This window comes from Sturnira hondurensis, unplaced genomic scaffold, assembly GCF_014824575.4.
Source record: "Sturnira hondurensis isolate 20B ecotype Veracruz unplaced genomic scaffold, ASM1482457v3 Scaffold0007401, whole genome shotgun sequence".
NCBI classification, from domain to species: domain Eukaryota; kingdom Metazoa; phylum Chordata; class Mammalia; order Chiroptera; family Phyllostomidae; genus Sturnira; species Sturnira hondurensis.
The window spans coordinates 7,268,697-7,290,251 of NW_028080032.1; the positions used below are offsets into that span (position 1 = coordinate 7,268,697).

General features: G+C 50.7%; 2 protein-coding genes and 1 long non-coding RNA gene across 6 annotated transcripts; 2 read left to right on the forward strand and 1 right to left on the reverse strand.

The window, feature by feature from the left end:
• Positions 1-4,261: 4,261 nt before the first annotated feature.
• On the reverse strand, positions 4,262-4,932 carry LOC118990906 (uncharacterized). Its single transcript, XR_005067310.1, has 2 exons — positions 4,690-4,932; positions 4,262-4,350 (listed from the first exon to the last, which is right to left on the reverse strand). It is a non-coding gene; the product is annotated as an uncharacterized LOC118990906 (long non-coding RNA).
• A 116-nt stretch (positions 4,933-5,048) lies between these two features.
• On the forward strand, positions 5,049-7,997 carry CENPB (centromere protein B). 2 transcript variants are annotated; one of them, XM_037051723.1, is made up of 2 exons: positions 5,049-5,299; positions 5,376-7,997. In XM_037051723.1, the coding sequence occupies exon 2, from the start codon at positions 5,698-5,700 to the stop codon at positions 7,177-7,179; it is 1,482 nt and encodes a 493-aa protein (XP_036907618.1). In that variant the 5' UTR covers positions 5,049-5,299; positions 5,376-5,697; the 3' UTR covers positions 7,180-7,997. The 2 variants fall into 2 exon arrangements, with proteins under 2 accessions (XP_036907618.1, XP_036907617.1); XM_037051722.1 differs by lacking the exon at positions 5,049-5,299 and having other exon boundaries at positions 5,313-7,997.
• A 1,388-nt stretch (positions 7,998-9,385) lies between these two features.
• Positions 9,386-18,092, forward strand: SPEF1 (sperm flagellar and cilia associated 1). 3 transcript variants are annotated; one of them, XM_037051724.1, is made up of 8 exons: positions 9,386-11,111; positions 12,383-12,494; positions 13,056-13,212; positions 13,407-13,446; positions 13,582-13,642; positions 13,825-13,948; positions 14,038-14,144; positions 14,592-16,933. In XM_037051724.1, the coding sequence occupies exons 1-8, from the start codon at positions 11,003-11,005 to the stop codon at positions 14,680-14,682; spliced, it is 801 nt and encodes a 266-aa protein (XP_036907619.1). In that variant the 5' UTR covers positions 9,386-11,002; the 3' UTR covers positions 14,683-16,933. The 3 variants fall into 3 exon arrangements, with proteins under 3 accessions (XP_036907619.1, XP_036907620.1, XP_036907621.1); XM_037051725.1 differs by lacking the exon at positions 14,592-16,933 and adding an exon at positions 17,837-18,092 and having other exon boundaries at positions 9,389-11,111; XM_037051726.1 differs by lacking the exon at positions 14,592-16,933 and adding an exon at positions 17,758-18,092 and having other exon boundaries at positions 10,285-11,111.
• The last annotated feature ends 3,463 nt before the right edge of the window (positions 18,093-21,555 follow it).

Genomic DNA, 21,555 nt, shown 5'->3' on the forward strand with positions numbered 1-21,555 from the left:
AAGAAAGAAAACTCCCCTAATTTGGTGAAAAAAATAGATATGCAAGTCCAGGAAGCACAGAGTCCCAAACAAGATGGATGCAAAGAGGCCCACTCCAAAACACATCATAATTAGAAAGCCCAAGGTTAAAGATAAAGAAAGAATCTTAAAAGCAGCAAGAGGAAAGCAGTTACCTACAGATGAGTTCCCATAAGACTGTCAGCTGAATTCTCCGAAGAAACTTTCAGGCTAGTGGGGACTGGCAAGAAGTATTCGAAGTGATGAAAAGCAGGGACCTACAACCTAGATTCCTCTATCCAACAAAGCTGTCATTTACAATGGAAGGGCAGATAGAGAGCTTCCCAGACAAGAAAAAACTAAAGGAGTTCATCACCACCAAACCATCATTATATGAAATGTTAAAGGGACTTATTTAAGAGAAAGAAGATCTAAACTATGAACAATATAGTGGCAATAAATACATACTTATCAACAATTAAATCTAAAAAACAAACTAAACAAACAAGAAGATCAGAGACAAAATCATAGATATGGAGAGTGTTTTGATGACTGCCAGGTGGGAGGAGGGTGTGGGGGAATGAGTGAAGAGGTGAGGGAATTAAGAAGTACAAATAGGTAATTACAGAATAGCCACAGGGATGTAACATACAGTGTGGGAAATGGAGTAGCCAAAGAATTTATATGTTCATGACTCACGGACATGAACAATAGTGTGGGACTGCCTGAGGGAGTGGGGATTTCTGGGTGGAGAGGGGCAAGGAGAGTAAAACTGGAACAACTGTAATAGCATAATTAATAAAATACAATTAAAAAACAAAGCACAAATAAAAATACAAAAAAATAAGAAAACAAAATGCACAGAAAAGTATCATTTAAATTAAAAGTGATTAAATGTTTTTATCTTCAAAAATGTCTATTATTTTAAAATATTTTCCAAAGAATATGTATCATTTTTATTTATTTTACTTTTTAAAAGATTTTATTTGTGTATGTCTAGAGAGAGGAGAAAGGAGAGAAACATCCAACAGGTGAGAGATACATTGATCAGTTGCCTCTCACACCTGCTCGACTGGGGACCCCCAGCCCATAACCCAGGCATGTGCCCTGACTGGGAATGGAACTGGGGACCTTTTGGTTGGCAGGCCAGCCCTCAATCCACTGAGCCATACCAGCCAGGGCAAGAATGTGTATAATCTTTAGATTAAGTAAAAAAACACGATCTCAATCTGGCAGTTCCTCAAACAAATAAATACAGAGTTACCATAAGATCCAGCAATTCCACTCCTAGGCATAACCCAAGACAAACGAAAACGTATGTCCACACAAAAACTTGCAAATGTCTATAGCAGCATTATTCACGTTCCCAAAATGTGTAAGCAACTCAAATGTCTACCAACTGATAACGGTATAAACAAAATGTCATACCCATACAATAGAACAGTAGTCAGCCGTCAAAAATGAAGTGCTGATAGATGCTACATCATAGATGAATCTTGAAAACATGATGCGAAGTAAAAGAAGCCAGTCATAACAGACACACGATTCCATTCGTACGAAACATTCAGAAGAGGGAAATCTACCGACAGGAAGTAGATTAGTGATTTCTTATGCTGGAGAAGGGGTGGGGGACAGATAGGGAGATGGCAGCTAAAGGGTGTGGGATTTCTTTCTAAGGTGATAAAAATATTCTAAAATGGACTGTGGTAGTAGTTCTTATGTATCTGTGAATTGTATACCTTAATTGGGGGAATTGTATGGAACATGAAATGTATCTCAATAAAGATGTTAAAAATAAATCATATGCTATGAAGGATTAGGGGAGAATCGAGATATTTGTCTTGGGACTCTTGGCTGCAGGAACTTCAGAAGGGTCCTCAAACGGCTGGACAGCCTCCTTCCTGCAGCCGCAGCCGCCCCTCATCAGCAGGCCCACAGTGTCTTCTACTTCCAGGCCCAGCGTGGGTGCCAGACACAGAGACTGGTACAGCCACTTCTAGGACAGAAAAGAAGCCACACACACGTGCTAGCCGTTTCCAGACACCCGCTCTCACCCTGACTGTGGCAGTGCACAGGACCCATTTCTACTCCCTCTCATTTTATCCAACCCATCGGGAGCCCTGGGATCCCCCACCTCCCTCCATAGGCCCCATCTTTCCACTTCTCCACCTTAGGGAATTCCAGAGTCCACCTTCTCTTCTCCTGGACCAGGCTGTTCCAGGCTGCCTACCAGGCCTAATAATCATTCCACTTACCTAGTAGCTATTCTTTGTGCCCCGCAGCAAGCTTTCCTTTCATTTTAAAGGGTCTGTTGGCGATTGCTTGTTGAAGAAAACTTGGAAAAATCAGCAGAGTGGGTGGGGGGAGTCCACACACCGTCCAATGACTCAAAGACACATTTATTATAAACTAGAATGGGTGGGGGGACAGGAGGGACATGTCACATGGATGAAATACCTGAGATGTAGCAAGGTTTCCTGAAGATGTGTGGGGATGAGTCCTCGGCCAGGCGGCCCAACATCCAGGTACCTCTGCACAGGGCCCACACACTGATTATGGGCCAAGTGCTGATCTGGCCTGGACAGGAAAAGTCTCCCACATTTTCTTTTGGATCTTGTGATTAGATCTGGTGATTTATACCTCAGGGGTGCGAAAGGGCTTTCTAAGTAAGACACAAAACCCGGAAGCAATATAGGAAAAACCGACAGACCTGTCTACTTAAAGATTAAAACTCACATCTAAGATTCCCCAGGCTAAGTTAAAGAACAAATGGAGAATATACTTGCAATATACTTAACAAAAATTTTATGTTTGGAGGTGAAGAGCTCCTAAAAGCCAACAAAAAGACAAATATAAGGGACACGTGGGCAAAGGATAGACTAGAAAATCCACAGGATTCAAACAGCCAATACATACAGGAAAAGAGAAATGCGCACTAAACCAGCTGTGGGTTACACTTTCTTCCGTCGGCTTCCAGAACACCATACAGCCTTGGTTTTCCTTCTGCCATTTCAGCTGTTCCTCATGAGTCTCCCTTGTTAAAAAAATATTTATTAAAGTATAGTTCACATACAATATTATACTAGTTTCAGGTATACAATATAGTGATAGGACGTTTATATACCTTATGATGTAAACGCCAAACGGGTCTAGTAATCATCTGTCACCATACAAAGTTATCATATTATTGGCTATTATCCCTATAATGTACATTACATCCCTGCGACTTATTTATTTTATAACTGGAAGTTTGTACCTCTTATGACCCTTCACCCCTTTCACCGCCCCCCCCCCACTCTCCTCTGGTAACCATCCGTTTGTTCTCTGTATCTACGAATCTGTTTCTGTATTATTTTGTTTAGTCACTTGTTTTGTTTTTTAGATTCCACATATAATGAAATCATGTATAATGAATGAAATCATGTGGTATTTGTCGTTCTCTGACTTTTTTTCAAATATTTTATTTATTTATTTTTAAAGAGGGGAAGGGAGAGAAATATCAATGCGTGGTTGCCTCTTGAGCACCCCCTACTGGGGACCCTACTGGCCCACAACCCAGCCTGTGCCCTGAATGGGAGTCGAACTGGCCACCGGTTGGTTCACAGGCTGGTGCTCAATCTACTGAGCCACACCAGCCAGGGCTCTGATTTATTTCACTTGGCATAATACCCCCTACGTCCATCCATGTCACAAATAGCTAGCTTTTATTCTTTTTTATGTCTAAGCAATATTCCATTCTATACACATACCACATTTTTTCTGCATCTCACGAGTTTCTTGCTTGTCCTCGCTTGAGCCCATTACCTTGGAGAGCCCAGAGAATGATCCCTTGGTTCTCTTCCCTCCTTCATATACACAAACGCACTCACTTTAGCATCATCCACTTCCAGGTCTTCACTCAGCCTGTCCCCATGGCCGGTCACAGCCTTCCTCTCTCTGCCTACTCCTCATGTTACTCTAGGAGATTTTTAAAAATCACTCTAATACAGCCATGGCCTGTGTGGTTCATTTGGTTGGAGCATCTTCCAGTGCATCAAAGGGTTGCTGTTCAGTTGCTGTTTAGGGCAATGAAACAACCCAGAACCTGGGTTGTGGTTCTGGTCCTGGGGGGGGGGCACGTGTGCGGGAGCTGGCTGTTCTGTGTTTCTCAGATCAGTGTCTGTCTGTCTGTCTGTCTCTCTCTCTCTCTCAATGCAATGAAAAAATGTCCTCGTTTGAGGGGGAATTTTTTAAATAAAATTAAATCACTATAATACAGTCAATGTTTTAAGAATTTCATTTTTATGTGTTTGGTGCAGGAAGAAGAGGTTTCAGAAATTCTTGTGCATGCATGCCTATGTATATACTTTATTTCTGTAGGTACAAACACATACATTTATTACTATTCAAGTGACACACTGAGATGTAATCAGTGTTTATGAATTGTGGGATTATCATCAAATAGATTTTAAACTGATGTTGCTTATAAAAATAACCTAAATGCATAATAATAGGCTACATAAAGTTCATCCATTAAAAAGCATGCTGGCAATAACGACATGGCAAAATCCTTATCACCTGATGCCAGGTAAAACAGCAAGAGATGCCAAACATACGGTCTAAACAGTCTGAGGCCTGTTTTATGCAGTAAATTTTTAGAGAAAACTGTAGTGCCTAGAGAAAAGACTGGAAGGAAATCTATCAAAATGTTACCTGCGTGTCTCACCAGGTGTTTGGGGTGAAAGGTGATTTCTAGTTTCCTGTATTTTCCAGTTTCTGCCAAAAACGTGGGTTACGGAATTTTTACCTTAATAAAACACAAAACACAGTAGCTATTCTTTACTAGTAGTAAATCGCTGCCCACCCGACAAGGTGGCCAGGTACCACGCCCCCGCCCTTAGGTTACCGGAAGCCACAGCGCTGGGCGGTCCAGCAGGCCACAGCGCCCCCCCGCGGCCAGTCCCGGCGGCGGGGAGGGAGGTGGGCGCGGAGGGCCGGGAGGCGGTGTCGGGCGTCCCCGCGCTTCCCGCGAGATCCCGCTCCGCCCGCTCCGCCCCGCTCCGCCCCGCTCCGCCCCGCTCACGGCTCTCCCCGCTCCTAGCGCCGCGGCACTTTCTGCCTCCCGTGCCCGCGCCGCCCTCCGTCGCCCGCGCTCGCCGCCTGCTGCCCGGCGCCCGGCGCCGCGCCCGCCCGCGTCCCCGAAGGCGTCCCCGGCCCGGCCGGGTCGCTGCCCCGCCCGCTGCCCCACGAGCCGCTTTGTCTCGGGTGGGGCGCGCGGGAGAGGCCGCCAGGTGCCCCCCGCCGCGGGCCCGGGCCCCAAGAGGCGNCAGCGGCGGCCGGGGCGGCGGCGGTGGCGCCGGGCCCCGGGGCGGGGGGCGCGCCGGGATGGGCCCCAAGAGGCGGCAGCTGACGTTCCGGGAGAAGTCGCGGATCATCCAGGAGGTGGAGGAGAACCCTAACCTGCGCAAGGGCGAGATCGCGCGGCGCTTCAACATCCCGCCGTCCACGCTTAGCACAATCCTGAAGAACAAGCGCGCCATCCTGGCGTCGGAGCGCAAGTACGGTGTGGCCTCCACCTGCCGCAAGACCAACAAGCTGTCCCCCTACGACAAGCTCGAGGGGCTGCTCATCGCCTGGTTCCAACAGATCCGTGCCGCTGGCCTGCCAGTGAAGGGCATCATTCTCAAGGAGAAGGCTCTGCGGATAGCAGAGGAGCTGGGCATGGACGACTTCACTGCCTCCAACGGCTGGCTGGACCGCTTCCGCCGGCGCCACGGAGTAGTGTCCTGCAGTGGCGTGGCCCGCCCCCGCTCGCGCAGCACTGCTCCCCGGGCCCCAGCAGCGCCCTCCGGTCCACCTGCGGTGCCCTCGGAGGGCAGCGGCGGAGGTATGACGGGCTGGCGCGCTCGGGAAGAGCAGCCACCGTCGGTGGCCGAGGGCTACGCCTCCCAGGACGTGTTCAGCGCCACTGAGACCAGTCTATGGTACGACTTTCTGCCTGACCAGGGCGCGGGGCTGTGTGGCAGCGATGGACGGGCGCGCAGGGCCACCCAGCGCTTGAGTGTGTTGCTGTGCGCCAACGCCGACGGCAGCGAGAAGCTGCCCCCGCTGGTGGCGGGCAAGTCAGCCAAGCCCCGCGCAGGCCAAGCCGGCCTGCCTTGCGACTACACAGCCAACTCTAAGGGTGGTGTCACCACCCAGGCCCTGGCCAAATACCTGAAGGCCCTAGACACCCGCATGGCAGCAGAGTCTCGCCGAGTCCTGCTACTTGCCGGCCGCCTGGCTGCCCAGTCCCTGGATACCTCGGGCCTGCGTCATGTACAGCTGGCCTTCTTCCCTCCGGGCACTGTGCAGCCGCTGGAGCGGGGAGTGGTCCAACAGGTGAAGGGCCACTACCGCCAGGCTATGCTGCTCAAGGCTATGGCGGCGCTAGAGGGTCAAGATCGTTCTGCCCTGCAGCTGGGTCTTATGGAGGCTCTGCACTTTGTGGCTGCAGCATGGCAGGCGGTGGAGCCTTCAGACATAGCTGCCTGCTTTCGTGAGGCTGGCTTCGGGGGTGGCCCAAATGCTACCATCACCACTGCCCTCAAGAGCGAGGGGGAGGAGGAGGAGGAGGAGGAAGAAGAGGAGGAGGAAGAGGAAGAGGAGGGAGAAGGGGAGGAGGAGGAGGAAGAAGAAGGAGAGGAAGAGGAGGAAGGGGGGGAAGGAGAGGAGTTGGGAGAGGAAGAGGAGGTGGAAGAGGAGGGTGATGTTGATGACAGTGATGAAGAGGAGGAGGAAGAGGAGGAGGAGAGCTCCTCTGAGGGCTTGGAGGCAGAGGACTGGGCCCGGGGGGTAGTGGAGGCTGGCGGCAGCTTTGGAGGCTACGGTGCCCAGGAGGAGGCCCAGTGCCCCACCCTCCATTTCCTGGAAGGTGAGGAGGACTCTGAATCGGACAGTGAGGAAGAAGAGGATGATGACGATGATGATGATGACGACGACGATGATGATGAGGATGAGGAGGAGGATGGTGATGAGTTGCCTGTGCCCAGCTTCGGGGAGGCCATGGCTTACTTCGCTATGGTAAAGCGGTATCTGACCTCCTTCCCCATTGATGATCGTGTGCAGAGCCACATTCTGCACCTGGAACATGACCTGGTCCATGTGACCAGAAAGAACCATGCCAGGCAGGCAGGAGTTCGGGGTCTTGGACATCAAAGCTGAGCCACTGGGCCTAGCCATACCCTCGACCCAGATGTGGCAGCACCAGCCCAGGGCAAAGGACTCTTTGGGCAGCTGCTGTGGATGGAGCCAGAATGGGAAGCCCCAGATCCTTTAGTGGTGTTCACCAGGCCCTGTGAACGAGCCCAGTCACCTTGGCAGGGCCCAGGCTTAGGGTCAGCCTCACTGCCTGCTTATTGCCTCTTTCTCAGAGTCCTATTTCCTCCCCATTTGCCCCTGGGCTTGGGGGACCAGGTGGGGAGCTGTCCGGTGCTACCACACCATGCCATCAGTGGACTAGGCCACAGCAGCCTCCAGGGATGGGCCCTGGAAGCTCCCGGCCAGAGAGTGCCTCTCCCCTCTGCCGTCTATACCAGGTTTCGGTGGGGGGGACCCCAAAGCCATTCTGGGAAGGGCTTCATAGGAAGGTCCAGCCTAGGCCCCCGCAAGGCTGGCAGCCCCCCATCTCTGCCCCCAGACCACCTCCAGAAGCACAGTCTAACTCTGCAGGCTTTTGAGCCTGTCTGCCTGCTTTCCCAACCCTGACCCCTTTCTTTGGCCCAGCCCATGTTACTTTGGCCCTCGGTTTTCTTTCCAGATTGGAGGTTCCCAAGAGACCTCTAGGGGAGTGAAAATGGGTGTTTGTTTCCCTTGTGGGCATCTGCAGGCCCTGTGCCTCTCCTTCTCTGGCAGGGTCCTATCCTGGGCACGGGGCCTGGGGCTGGGCCCAGAGTCCAGCTGTTCAGCTGCTCCTTTCCCAGTTTGAATTCAATAAATCTGTCCACCCCCTCTTTTGTGAGGGTGAACATTTTAACAGCCAAGGGTGCATCCTTCATAGTCTGGGCTTGCGTCTGTTGGGGACATGTCCTTTCCCGGTGCCCTTTGGTCCTCGCTTTGGTGGGACATGAAAGCAAGTGTTGAGAGAGTGGCCACAGGCTAGGCTCTAACTAGGATAAGGGGCCACCTCCATGTCTAAATGCTCTCTAGACTTGGGAAGGTAGGTATCTTCAGTGTACCTGCCTGGGTATGGATGGGTTTGAGGAAGCCAGGCCTTGCACTGCTTTGGGGCTAGAGAGAAGCTTGGGGTCAGTTGACTGGGACAGTAGGGAGGGAGCCAACTTCTCTTGGGCTAAATTAAATTATAAGCATCTGGGAACTAGGCTTATCAAGGCTCATTAATGAAGGACCTTGCAGGAGTGAGGACCGAGAGGCAGAAAGAAAGGAATGTTAGGGCATCCCTTGGCTTACCCTTGGGGCTTTAAGAGGAAGTCCCTTAGGCCTTTCAGTGATTGGCATCTCCAAGCTAATGGCTATCAGTGGGGACAGTGGCAGGAGAAAGATGATATTACTGGGGAGAGATTGTACCTCCAAGAGGCTGAAGATGAATTAGCAACTCCACATGTAGTGACCTCCCAGTTCAAAGGTGAAGACAGGCCCCTCACTGATCCTACCTGCTTTCTCCTTTTCCACCAGCCCTAGCTTCCTGGTCCTCCAGCAGTGAGACCTTCAAGCCCCAGTGGTTCCAGCCAGGGGAGAGCCCCAAACCGGTTTTCCCACCTTGACTAGGGCTGGCACATCACCCAGGTGGTTCCCTCCTCCCCACCTCCTTCTACTTCCTCTCTCCACCCTGGAATGTTAAGGGGTGGGGGGTGGTATCCAGGTAATCTTTTGTCTCTTGCCTGCCCTGGGTGTGGTCCCTTTTAGAAAGGCAAGAGCAGCATGGATGAATTTTTTTAATTTAGTGATTTAATTTTCTAAAAGATTTTATTTATTGTTAGAGGGGAAGGGAGAGAAACACCAATGTGTGGTTGCCTCTCATGCGCCCCCAACTTGGGGCCTGGCCTGCAGCCCAGGCATGTGCCCTAGGCTGGGAACTGAACCAGTGAACCAGGCCAGCACTCAATCCACTGAGCCACACCAGCCAGGGCAGATTTTATTTTTACAAGTTTTATTTGTTTATTTTTAGAGAGGAAGGGAAGGAGAAAGAGAGGAAGAAACAGTGACTGCTTCTTGTCTGGGTCTGGGTCGGGGACTGAAACTGCAACCCAGGCATTTGCCCTGACCTGGAATTGAACCTGATGACCTTTTTGGTTTTCGGAATGATGCTCAACCAACTGAGCCATGCTGGTTAGGGCTAATTTAGTGGTTTTAGTGAGAGAAGGAGAGAGAGAAACATCTATTTGTTTTACCTACTTATGCATTCATTGGTTGATTCTGGGATGTGCCCTGACCAGGGATTGAACCTTTGACCTTGACCTATTGGGATGACTTTCTAACCAACTGCCTGGCCAGGGCCATTATATATGACTAAAACAAAGGATAAAGTCACCATCCCACCCTTGGCTTTCTGCATTTCTGGCACACCAGGATGCCTTCTAGGCCTTGAAGGCTTCAAGACTTATGTGACAACAAAGAGTAACAGGGTGTTTACCATCATCCTTACCATCACCCCCCCTCACCCCCATCTGTGCCCTGGAGAGGAGCCTGAAAGTCGTGAGGAAGCCCAGTCGTGAGGAAGCCCAGCCTACCTCCTGGCCTGCTCTGGAGCAAGGAGGTGGGAGCAGTAGTGTTCTGCCCAGGTGCCCCTCCCTGGTCAACCCAAGTCTTAAATAAGGCAAATCCCTTCCATTTGCTTCCTGCTTACAAGAACACCTTTTGCTGCAGCTGAGATCATCCTGTTATCCATGACACTGACAGGTGTTAAATAGGGCTTTCGCCATGTAGCAGGTACTGTGCTAAGCACTTGTGATGCTCATGAAACCCCTAAAAGTAAAACTATGAGGAAACAAGCACAGAGAGGTCCAGTAACGTGCCTGAAGCTACACCACTAGTGTGGAAGCAAGGGTTCTCCCCAGGATGACCCTTTGGGGAGTGGCCCTTTACTATGGAAGGACCCATCTTCCTAATCCTCCTAAATGTGGTCCTTGAAATGGAACTGGTTACCGAAATCAATTTCTAATCCTTGGAAAGTGTAGAAGAGCTTTTCGGAAGGAAATGAGGGGTGTGGGAGTGTACACAGGAGTTCTCAGGGGTCTTACTCCTATAAGCATCTCCTGTTCCAGCGGTACACACACACACGCACGCACGCACGTACGCACGCACGTACGTCTCCTGTAAATACTATTCTCCCCATTACCCAACTAGGACAGAGGTGAGAACTATCTGCACTTCACAAAGCGGGTAAGAAGGTTAACGAGTTAAAAGACCTGCCCAAGGCACTGGCCTTGAACTGGGGTATCCCTAGGAGCCTGGGTTACATATTAAATGTCCCCACATAACAATGCAGGGAAGGGGGGTGCGGTGACAGGCCTATGAGCTCAGAGCTCAATGGAGGGACCCAGCGAGGAGGCACTATCACACAGTCCAGACAGGAAGTAGCAGATGCCTTCATTTGGAACTGATCGCTAACGGGTCTAGATTGGGGATCCCGGGTCTAGGTTGGTTCAGGGGTTCTGGAGGTCCGATTGGCTTTGTCAGGACCCAGGGTGAGCCAGTGGCTGGTCAGCAGGGCGCGTGGGCCAAAAAGATTTCTTCCTGGGAGGCGGGGAAGACAAGGCCACTTATACCGCCTTTTCAAATCTGGGGCCTGAGAAGAGGTAACCGGGTAAACTACAACTCCCAGAAGCGTCTGCTCCCCGAAGACAAGGGCGGTTGTCATGGTTTCAGAAAACAATATGGCCGCTCCCAGCTGGGAGGGGAGTCTGGGTTAAAGACTCTGAGGTAAATCTGGGTACTGGCAGCGGCAAGGGAAGAGGCGCTTGAGCGCTCGTGAGTTTGAGGCAGGACGCTGTACGGCTGGAACGACTTGCCTTTGCTAAGGGCGCCAATGGCGGGCAGCGTGGACGAGGAGGCGCTGCACCAGCTGTACCTGTGGGTAGACAACATCCCTCTGTCCCGGCCAAAGCGAAATCTCTCCCGGGACTTCAGTGACGGAGGTGTGCGCCCGTGTGTGTCCCCACGTTCTGTCCTATATGTATGTGTGAAAGAGGGTCTTTGTGCAAACATGTCTTTATGCTTGTGTGCATGTGGGGTGTGTATGTTTGGGGGGATGTCTGTCTTCTAGGACTTCAGTTGTAGGAGGTGCCTGAGTGTGGGAGTCTGTGACTCTCTCCTGGGACTTAATGACTCAGATGTGTATCAATATGCATCTTTGCATCTCTCTGTGTGCACTCACATCGCTATATTCTGTATGTTTGTCTATAGGAGTTTGCATGTGTGTGAACTCGTGTATATTGACACATCCTGTCCCGTATATATGTAGGGGGGTCTTGTGTGAATACATGTTGCTTTGTGACTGCGCAGGGTCTGTATTTCTAAGACTGTCTCCTGAGATTTTAAGGTGTGACTATGTGCTTGTGTGTGTACGTTGGTGACTGTCTCTTGGAACTCCAGTCATGGAAGTATGTGTATGTGTTTGTCCATCTTTGTGTGTCTGTGTATGTAGTACATGTGCTATATATGTGCCTCTGTGTGTCTAGGCATGTGTGCCTGCAGCCTGCCCCAGGTACACATCTTTAGAGGGATCTTTTTTTTAAAAAAAATATTAATTTATTTTTAGAGAGGTGAAGGGAGGGAGAAAGAGAGAGAGAGAAACATCACGTGTGAGAGACAGGTCAATCTATTGCCTCTCGCCCACCCCCAGTGGGACACCTGGCCTGCAGCCCAGGCATGTGCCCTGACTGGGAACTGAACCTGCGACCCTTTCAGTTCACAGGCCCGTGCTCAATCCACTGGCTCCTAGCTGGAGCCACACCAGCCAGAGCTAGAGGGATCTTATTACATTGTCTGTTTGCGTGAGCCTATGACTTTCTCGTGGGACTTTGGTGTTGCCGTATGTGTATGTGCCCATATAAATGCCTAGGGTGGAGCCCCAGGATCTTGAAGGGCGCCCCTGGAGATTCATTCTCTATTAGAGCACCAGAGACCACAGTTTTCAAGTGCCCTGAGTTAATGGGGCAGGGGATGCAGCCCCTCTGGGGTATGCTGGAGGCTTGTCTCCGGCAGATCTCTGATCTCACTTCCTTGACTCTGCCTGCTCTGTTCTGTGCCACCCCTCCCTCCCTATCACCCTTTCTTTTTCCCACATTTCCACCTCTCTGCCACCCCTGGTTTTCCCATCCCACCCCTTTCTTCTCCCTTCCCCTTCCCCCTACCTCTCTTCCCATCCCCCCATCTTCCATGTCTCCTCCTACTTCCACTCCCTCAGTCCTGGTTGCAGAAGTCATCAAGTTTTACTTCCCCAAGATGGTGGAGATGCACAATTATGTCCCTGCCAATTCTCTCCAGCAGAAGCTCAGCAACTGGGGTCACCTGAACAGGTAGCAGAATATCTGGTTGCACTAACAGGGTCTCCAGCCCCTACCCTGGGCTCCCAGGAAGGGCTGCTTCAGCCCCTCCACCTCATACGGTCTCCAACAGCCCAGGCTGGGACTGTGCTGATAGCAGGGTGGGGAGGGGCAATGCAAGCAGAATTGTCTGGGTACAAAAATCAAGGGACTCTGTTCTTGTTTTGATTTTTTTTTCAGATTTTTAAAAATGTATTTACCTTTAGAGGGGAAGGGAAGGAGAGAAATATCAGTGTATGGTTACCTCTCATGAGTCCCCTGCTGGGAACTGGCCTGCAACCCAGGCGTGTGCAGGGAATTGAACCATGATCCTTTGGTTCACAGACCCACACTCAATCCACTAAGCTACACCAGCCAGTGCTCAAGGGACTCTTTTATTGGGGAGGTGACAAGATTGGGACAACCAAGAACAGGGCTCAGGTGTGGTACCCTTCTACTCCTTCAGGGCTGCACACTTAGTACAGCAACTGTTGCACCCCCTCCCCACTTCATTTCCTAAGGACCTAGTCTGCTATGCCCCTGTCTGCCCCCCAGGAAGGTGCTGAACAAGCTGAACTTCTCCGTACCAGAGGATGTGATGCGCAAGATCGCGCAGTGCACCCCAGGCGTGGTGGAGTTGGTGCTCATTCCGCTGAGACAGCGGCTGGAAGAGAGGCAGAGGCTCCGGAAGCAGGGCTCGGGCTCCTTACAGGTGCCACCCTACTCAGGCTTCTCCCACTGCTGTGGGGGAGCTGCCCCGGCTGCGGAAAGCCCCCACCTTGGTGACAAGTGTGGAAGAGGGTGCCTGTGTAAAGGGAGCCTGACCTGGGGGACAGTGGGAGGGACACAGGGCTATTTGGGGATGGGAGAGTGTGAACTCACAGTGGATCCCGGGGATTCTTTTAGGAGCTGGCTCCCCAGGATGGCACTGGCTACATGGATGTGGGTAAAGTGGCTTTTACTTTTGCTCCCTCCCAGGAGGAACTTTCATCCTGGGTTTCCTTCCTGTGCGGGGAGGTTGGAGGGGAAAATAGGAAGCAAGGACTCCAAAAGGGTTACTCCACCACTTACCTCTTCTCAGGTTTGCCTCAGAAGGCCCGAGGGGAAGGTGGCCCAGATCCCCAGGGAGGGGGGCAGCTCAGGTAAGGAAGCTGCCCCTTGCCAGACCAGGTGACATCCCTGCAGAGGGCTGGGATGCTCCTGGGAAGGTAGGGAAAGTAGGCCAGGGAGAAGGGAGGAGAGGTGGGTGGCCTGGCCAAGGGGCTCTGGGAGGGTGAGGGTGGGCCCAAAGTCCAGGCCTCTACTAAACTGCTTTCAACCCCAGGGCGGGGCGGCTGCCAGTGGCCCGGCCTCCAGGGTATAGCCAGGTGCTGCATGGCGACCCAAGCGTCGTCCTTCAGATTGCTGAAAAGGAGCAGGAGTTGCTGGCCTCACAGGAGACCGTGCAAGTGAGAGCACTGGGAAGGCATGGGGGCTGCAGAGGCGGGGACACAGGGCAGCAGGTCTCTGGGCTTGACCTCCGTGCTGTGTGGCCCAGGTCCTCCAGATGAAGGTGAGACGCTTGGAGCACCTGCTGCAGCTCAAGAACGTGCGCATCGATGACCTCTCCCGGCGGCTCCAGCAGGCAGAGCGTAAGCAGCAGCGGTGAGCGGCGGGGATGCCCCAGTGTCCCCCAGAGCCCTGACACCGGAGACCAACGCACCCACAGACCGACAAACGGGCAGGAGGGGCCAACAGCTCCAATGAGCCTCCTGGGGAGTAAGGCCGCCCCTCCCTTGGGGTGAGCGAGGGGAGGGGGCGATGCAACAGGGGCCCTCCCTGCCAAGCCCCGGACTAAGCCACTGGCTTCACTATATCTGGGTCAGGAGAATGCACTGCTTTCCAAAACCCAGAAGCCATGTGCGCACCCCAAAGCAGTGTCCGACACGGGACAGCAGCTTCACCTTGGAGCTCCCTGTGTTGGGCCTTCGGGGACGGTCCCCTGGCTCTGTCCACACCTTGAGAACCAGGTCCCCCCTCAGCTGTGAGGCCAGTGGTGTCTCTGTCCAGCCTAATTCCTTGTTCTCTGGGCTGTGGGGGAAGCTGCTCCAGGCAGCAGAGGGAATTCCTCGTCCCTCCTGGGCACTCACCTGGGACCCATCTTAAGGCTGGAGAAGCACAGCCACTAAAGAAGAAGAGGTGAAGAGTGGGCCCAGCCAGGTGTGGGGAAGACATTGGCTGTGCCTCTGCCCATCACCTTCCCCTCCCATGAAGTACGCTTAAGAGTACTTGGGGTATATGGGGCAGGGCTGCCCCCATTAAAGGTGTCGTCCTCTTTCTCCTGCACTTGCCTTCTCTCTCTGCCTGGATCATTGTGGGCGGCAAGGTCCTGCCCCCTTTTGCTGCCCTTCCCACCCCTTGAGTGAAATAGCCTTTTGGGCCTAGAGTGGGTCTTGCCCTGTGGGCAGCTGGGCCCTAGGTGGCCACTGCTTGGTAGGTTGATATCACAGAGATCAGGTCTTCTGCACTAGGACAATCCGGCTTCTAACCCTGGCCTTATTAGTCTAACCCTCAACCTGCCCCCTCCCCCACCACAGAGTCCTCCAAACCCAGACTCGATTTTCCCCAAATGTAGCCTCATACTCATGCTCGTCCTTCCTCATGGACTGACCCCTAAATATGTCCTCTGTATGACTCTCAGCCCTGATCAAGACACCATGGCCATGGGGTGACGCTGACTCTGATCAGTAACACTGAACATTTGTAAATCCTGAGCACCCTCCCTCAACGATTCAGTTCCTAGGCATAGACTCAGCATATGCCCAGGAGAAACTTAAACTCTGTGTTTTGTGACCTGGGATCCATGTGTAAAAATGTTCATAGTAACACATTTTGTAACAGCAAAAGAACAGAAAAGAACTTGTATTCGTTATCTATTACTGTGTAACAAACCACCGCACTTAATGGCTTAGAATAGCACTCATTTATTATCTCATATTTTCTGTGGCTCAAGAGTCCAGGCATGGCTTCACTGGGTCCTCTGATTCAGGGTTTCCCACAAAGCTGCAATCACATTGTTGGCCAGAGCTGTGGTCTCATCTGAAGGTTCTCCTGGGGAGGGGCTCACTTCCAAGTTCACTCAGTCGTTCACAGAGTTCAGTTTCTTGTGGACTGTTGGACCGAGGGCTTCAGTTTCTTGCTGGGTGTTGGCTGGTGGTGGCCCTCATTTCCTTGCCACCCAGCAAGGGAGGGAGTTAGGGTCTGCTAGCAAGATGGAAGTTATAGTTTATCTAATGCCCTTACAGGGGTGACATCCATCACAACCATCATATGCTATCATTTTGAAATAAGTCACTCAGTCCAGCCCACATCCAAGGAGAGAGGAACACATACATTTGAATATCAGGAGGCAGAGGGCATGGGGAGCCATTTTAGAATCTGGCTTCAAGGAGGAAAAAGCAAGGAAGGATACATTCTAGGGTGGTGGTTATTTCTGAGGGAAAGCGGAGGGCAGAAATGCAAGAAGCGCATATGTAGATATAAGTTATTTGTAATGTTTTACTTCTTGGGGCAAGTGAAGGGTTTATAGGTGTTCATAAGTGGGTTGTTTATGGACAAGTAGGGAGAGAGTGTCATGAACCAAAGGTTATGTGGAGTTTAATTCTGTTTGCCCGAGTTCCTAAAGTCATAAAATAAAAATGGATGACTACTCCTGACCTTGGTCTGTGCCCCTCCCTTGCACTCAGCCTGGTCTCAGGTTAACGCTGCTTCAGCCTGGCCTTCTGCCTTCCCCAGATGATCCATAGCCCCGCACACGTATGGCCCCCAGCTCCAGCCCTGTTCTCTCTCCGTAGTCTGCGTTGGGTCTCCAGAGTTCTGTCCTCCGAGCCTTTCATCCACGGACCACACCTGGGTGCTCCTGTGTGTGGCGCTGGAAGGAATGGTTTGCTAATGAAGGGGCCTGAGGGTCAAGATGTGGGGTAGGGCATGGTTCTGCCTGACAGCACAATGAGCCCAGAATGCAGGTTTGGCAATTGGGGTCACTCCTTTAAGAGTCTGCTGACCTCCTGCATAGCAGGGGCTGGGCCAGGTCCTGGAGGGTCTTTCTCCTTGGGTCCCCCCACCCTGTTCCTACTATCTACATACGCCTGTGTCTCAACCCACAATTATATCTCAAAACCCTACATATCAAATCCCAAAAGCAATAGAGAATTTTATTGAATGTTTCTTGGGAATAAATATGAAGGTGGATTATGTCACACATTATAAGTCTGTAATTCTTTAAACATCTCTCTTGTTCTCCAAACTTCCCTTCTCACAGCTACCACCGTATCTCTCCCACTCTGCTCCACACTCCCCTCTGCCCTGTCGGAGCCACACTAAATCGGATTTCTTTGGTTCACTTATCCATTAATTCCTCAAATGTTAATTGAGTGTCTACTATGGACCAAATACCAGGGACAAAAAGATGAGTATGAAACATGATTTGTGTCCCCCTGTTTTCACACTCCTAGAAGGGGAGAAGGCCTGTAAAAAGGTATTCAAATGTTTTAATATATTTTTTAAATTTTAAAGATTTTATGTATTTATTTTTAGAGACAGGGGGAGGGAGGGAGGAAGAGAGAGAGAGAAACATCAATGTGTGGTTGCCTCTTATGTGCCCCCTACTGGGGACCTGGCCCGCAACCCTGGCATGTGCCCTGACTGGGAATCGAACCAGCAACCCTTTGGTTTGCAGGCTGGCGCTCAATCCACTGAGCCACACCAGCCAGAGGTGTTACTTAATGTTTTGAATAGATAAAAGCACATCATTAAAAATACATACAAACAGTGAAATCCCCTCTTGGTCCTCTCACACCTCCAATAGGAAACTTTTTCTTTAGTTTTTGCATATTCTTCCAGGGTATCTTTATGTGAATACAAACAAATATGCACGTTTATTATTACCTTCACCCCACCATTTTTTTTAACATAAGGGGGACGCAGACTGCCCACTCTGTTCTGCATCTTGGTTCTCCACTCAGGGAGATCTTTTGTAGATATGTGATGATCATCGTTACGTGCTAACCTGACTGGGCCACAGGGTGCCAAGGTATTTGGCCAAGCATTCTGGGTATGGCTGTGAGCGTGTTTGGATGCGATTAACATTTACATGGGTAGACTGGAAGCAGATTGTTCTCCCTGACGTGGGTGGGCCTCTTCCAATCAGTTGAAGTCCTCAATAGAATAAAAAAGCTGTCTCTTCCCTGAGTAAGAGAAAATTCCTCCTGCCCGACAGCCTTTAAACCGGGACGTCGGCTTTTTTTTTTTCTGCCTTTGGACTCCAACTGAAACACGGATTCTTCCTGGGTCTTGAGCCTGCCAGCCTTTGGACTGGACCTTAACGACTGACTCTCCTGAGTCTCCAGCTGCTGACTCATCCTACCGATCTTGCAGCTTACCAGCCTCCATGATTGCATGTGCTAATTCCTCTCGGTCTCTCGTTGGTTCTGTTTTTCTGGAAAATCTTGACTAATGAAAGATTTTTCCGTATCAGTACATTGAAAATGTCCTCTGCTTTTAAAGCTCTATTGTTTGTGTCAAATAAAATTCTGTTGTCTGTACCAAACTTAATCAGTCCTCTATTTATGGACATCTGATTTCTTTAAAGAGATTTTATTTATTTTTAGAGAGAGGGGAAGAGAGGGAGAGAAACATCGATATGAGAGAGCGTGGGAGGCTCTGCCCGCAGGACCCCCCACCATCCTGCATGGTTGAGAATAAATCTACCGAGACACGATCTGCTTAGGGAGGAAAGGTGACCGATCTCTCAAAGGAGAAGGGCCAGGAGCCTGTTCCTTAATGGGCTTTTAATGGGTATATTTGCACAGGAATACAGGGCAGATATGTAAATCTCATCAATCATTGGCAGGCAGTAAGGATCAAACAATAGATAACATTCAAAGAAATATGAAGGCTTATTTAGAGTTGGGGTCAGATAGCTAAGAGGCTATAAAACTTTGGGGAAACAAACTCATTTCAGGCTTGGACCCTTATCATTTAAATGGAGGGTATTAGCAAAGTAGGTTTCACAGGATTTTATGTATTCTTTCTTAGGCCTGATCTCCCAGGGAGCCCACCCTTTCCAGTACAGGGCACCCACCTCTGGCATTGTTTCAGGCTTAAGTTGGGTATGGGATGTAAGGCAGCCAAGAGATTAGGAGACTTCTTGCAGACTGAAGACTCAGGCTATGTCAAAGCCGACAGGCAAGGGTCCATCACCCCCTTTCTCCATAGCACCCCAAGTCCTTCCCTGAGGGACCCCTCGTGACCATGCCTGTCTCAGGTCATCCCTCCCTTGAGGAATCTTACCCATCCTTGGCTAACTGGTCATATGCTGGGGGCCAGGCAAGGTGAAGTAAAGGGGGCAGAGGCAGCGCCCCTGCCAGGGAGATAAACTTTGTCTTCTTGGTGGCTTATGGTCCCCAGGTCTTTTTACTCAGCCTTAGCCACAGGGGATTACAGCTTCTGAAACCAGGCAGGGCGGTTCCCAACAAAAGAGAAACATTGATCAGTTGCCTCTTGCTTGTGCCCCAACCCGGAACGGAACCTGCAGCCCAGGCATGTGCCCTGACCTGGAACCAAACCAGCAACTTTTCACTTTACAGGATGATGCCCAACTGACTGAGCCACACCAGTCACGCCGAGTTGTTTGGAATCTTCTACTACTAATAATATAACAATGAATAACTTCATACATTCACAATTTAGTATTGTGTACAAGTATATCTTCATGATAAGTTCCAGAACTGGGGTTACTAGTGACAACATAAGAAACATTCAAACCCGTAGAGGATTTTTATGAATTTATTGGAGCCAAACCGAGGACAATCCCTGAGAAGCAAAACCTTAATGAGTTGAAAAAATGTTCTGGAAAATGGCAGTTTTGCACCTTATTCTATACCTTACAATCACGAAATCCATTGGTGATAGATTGGGGAGGCTGGAGGAAGCAAAGTGCGATGGGGGGTGGTTGGGGGGGTGGAATGGAGGGGTGGGAGTGGCGGGCTGTAAAACCTCTGGGATTGGATAAAATAAAATGACAGACACATACTTCTTTGACACAGGTAGGTGCAGGATAGTTAACAGTCCACAACGAACATGCTCGCAGGAACAATGAGGGGATCTGTGGTCTCCTCTGGTGTGGCGGTTGTGCCCAGAGGGTTCTGGAGGAAGGGAAGTTACCTTGACATTCCAAAGGTGTGTTATCTTAGATGCAAAAAGACAACACACAGGCTCACGTACCATAACCATCTCATTTTGTCTGCGAAGATTCTGGACTAGGACATGACTGCCCTCCATGACCTGCTTTTAGTTAGAAAGTTCTAATTTCAGACCATCCTAGGTGGCTACTTTAGGTGTCTGAGTAAGGCTGCCATGCAGGTCTCCCCTAAGTTTGTCAGGTTTAGTATGTGAAACCTTTTAGTCCACATGAGGTCAAAGAGCACATACATTTGCAGTCTTGACAGGTGTTGCGAACTTGTCCTCCATAAGGGCATGGCTGAGAGCAGAGGCTCAAGATTGGTGGTCCATTGCTCTGCTTTGGTTTGTGGAGTTGTGTTTTTGCAAAATTGCTAATTTTAATTTAAAAATTAGAGGAAGGGTTTATTTTTAGAGGAAGGGGAAGGGAAGGAAGAAGAGAAACATCCATGTGAGAGAGAACATTGATCGGTTGCCTCTCGCACACCCACACCTGGGGACCTGGCCTGCAACCTGGGCCTGTGCCCTGACCGCTAATCAAACCTATGAACTTTCATTTCGTGGGGCAACACCCAACCCACTGAGCCACACTGTTACCAAACAGGTCCAAAGGGGAGGGTATTTGGCCCACCCGGGGATGCCAAAAACTGCTACAAAACAACAGGGCCCCCCTGAGGATGGTATACTAATACCTACTGGGCTCGTCTGTCCGCTGCCAGAGGAAAGACATCTCTCCATGCCAGAGATTTGTGAAAGGAAAGGAAAGGTTTATTTAAAGCTATGCAGACTTAAAGTAGTGACCCAGTGTCCCCATTACTATATCAAAGTCCTTTAGGACACCCACAGACGCCCACAGCACTTCCGTCTCCCCCAGCCCTAATTCAGGGTACCGTAACTCAGGAAAAGCACACGTCTGTGATTCATGTTGCTGGCACCATCAGCTATGTCACCATCCGGGCAGGATCTATAACTACTCCAAAGCCATGTGGCACCTTCTCATGGCCTACTGGCAAAGAGTTCTTTCCCCCTTCTTCCAGGCAAGTCTCTCCTGCTTCCCAGGCCACATGGCCAAAGGGAGCACTCCCAAAGCTGCATGGGCCTCTTCTACCAAAGCTGCAGGGGTCTGCACTCTGGTCAAAATCTCATGGTTCTTTTCTTCATATGGCTGTGGAGAGGGTAGGGTCACCACTCTGGCAAAGCCGAGTGGAGGTTCTCTGCCAAAGCCGCATGGTGTTTCTCTCTCACATGGCTGCAGGAGTCCCCATTCTGGCTGAAAGCACGTGGTTCTCCTTCTCACATGGCCAAGAGGAGGTCCTCACTCTGTCAAAACCGTGTGGCTCTCCCTTCACTTGGGCAAGAGGGGGTCTACACTCCACCAAAACCGCATGGCTCTTTTTTCAATGGCTGCCGCACCTGCGTTTAAATCCCCCCGCCAGTCCTCCTTTGCAGCCCTATTTCCGACTCCTCCTACAATCGGTTACACCTGCCAGGACTCCCATAGCCTCTGACTTTTACTGGGCCGCTATAGTTTGTCTGGACAGGTGTGGCCCCATGGCGTGGAGCCAATCATCTCCAAGCTCTCACGCAGGCGCTGTAACTCAGGGGGACCAGCCCCCAGTTACATCCTGGGTAGCAGTCACTCTCTTCTCCGTGGCCCAAAGCATGGCCACAGCTATTTAACGTATCTATGAAACCAGTTAAAGGTTATAGATATGTTAAATGACCATTCCAGAGGTTAGCTGTTGCTATGAAAAACAGCTCTCATGGGCCCTGCTCCATTTGTCCCTTCCCTCAACTGCCACCTGCGGGCGGGGGTAAGAGGTGAGGACATCTTACA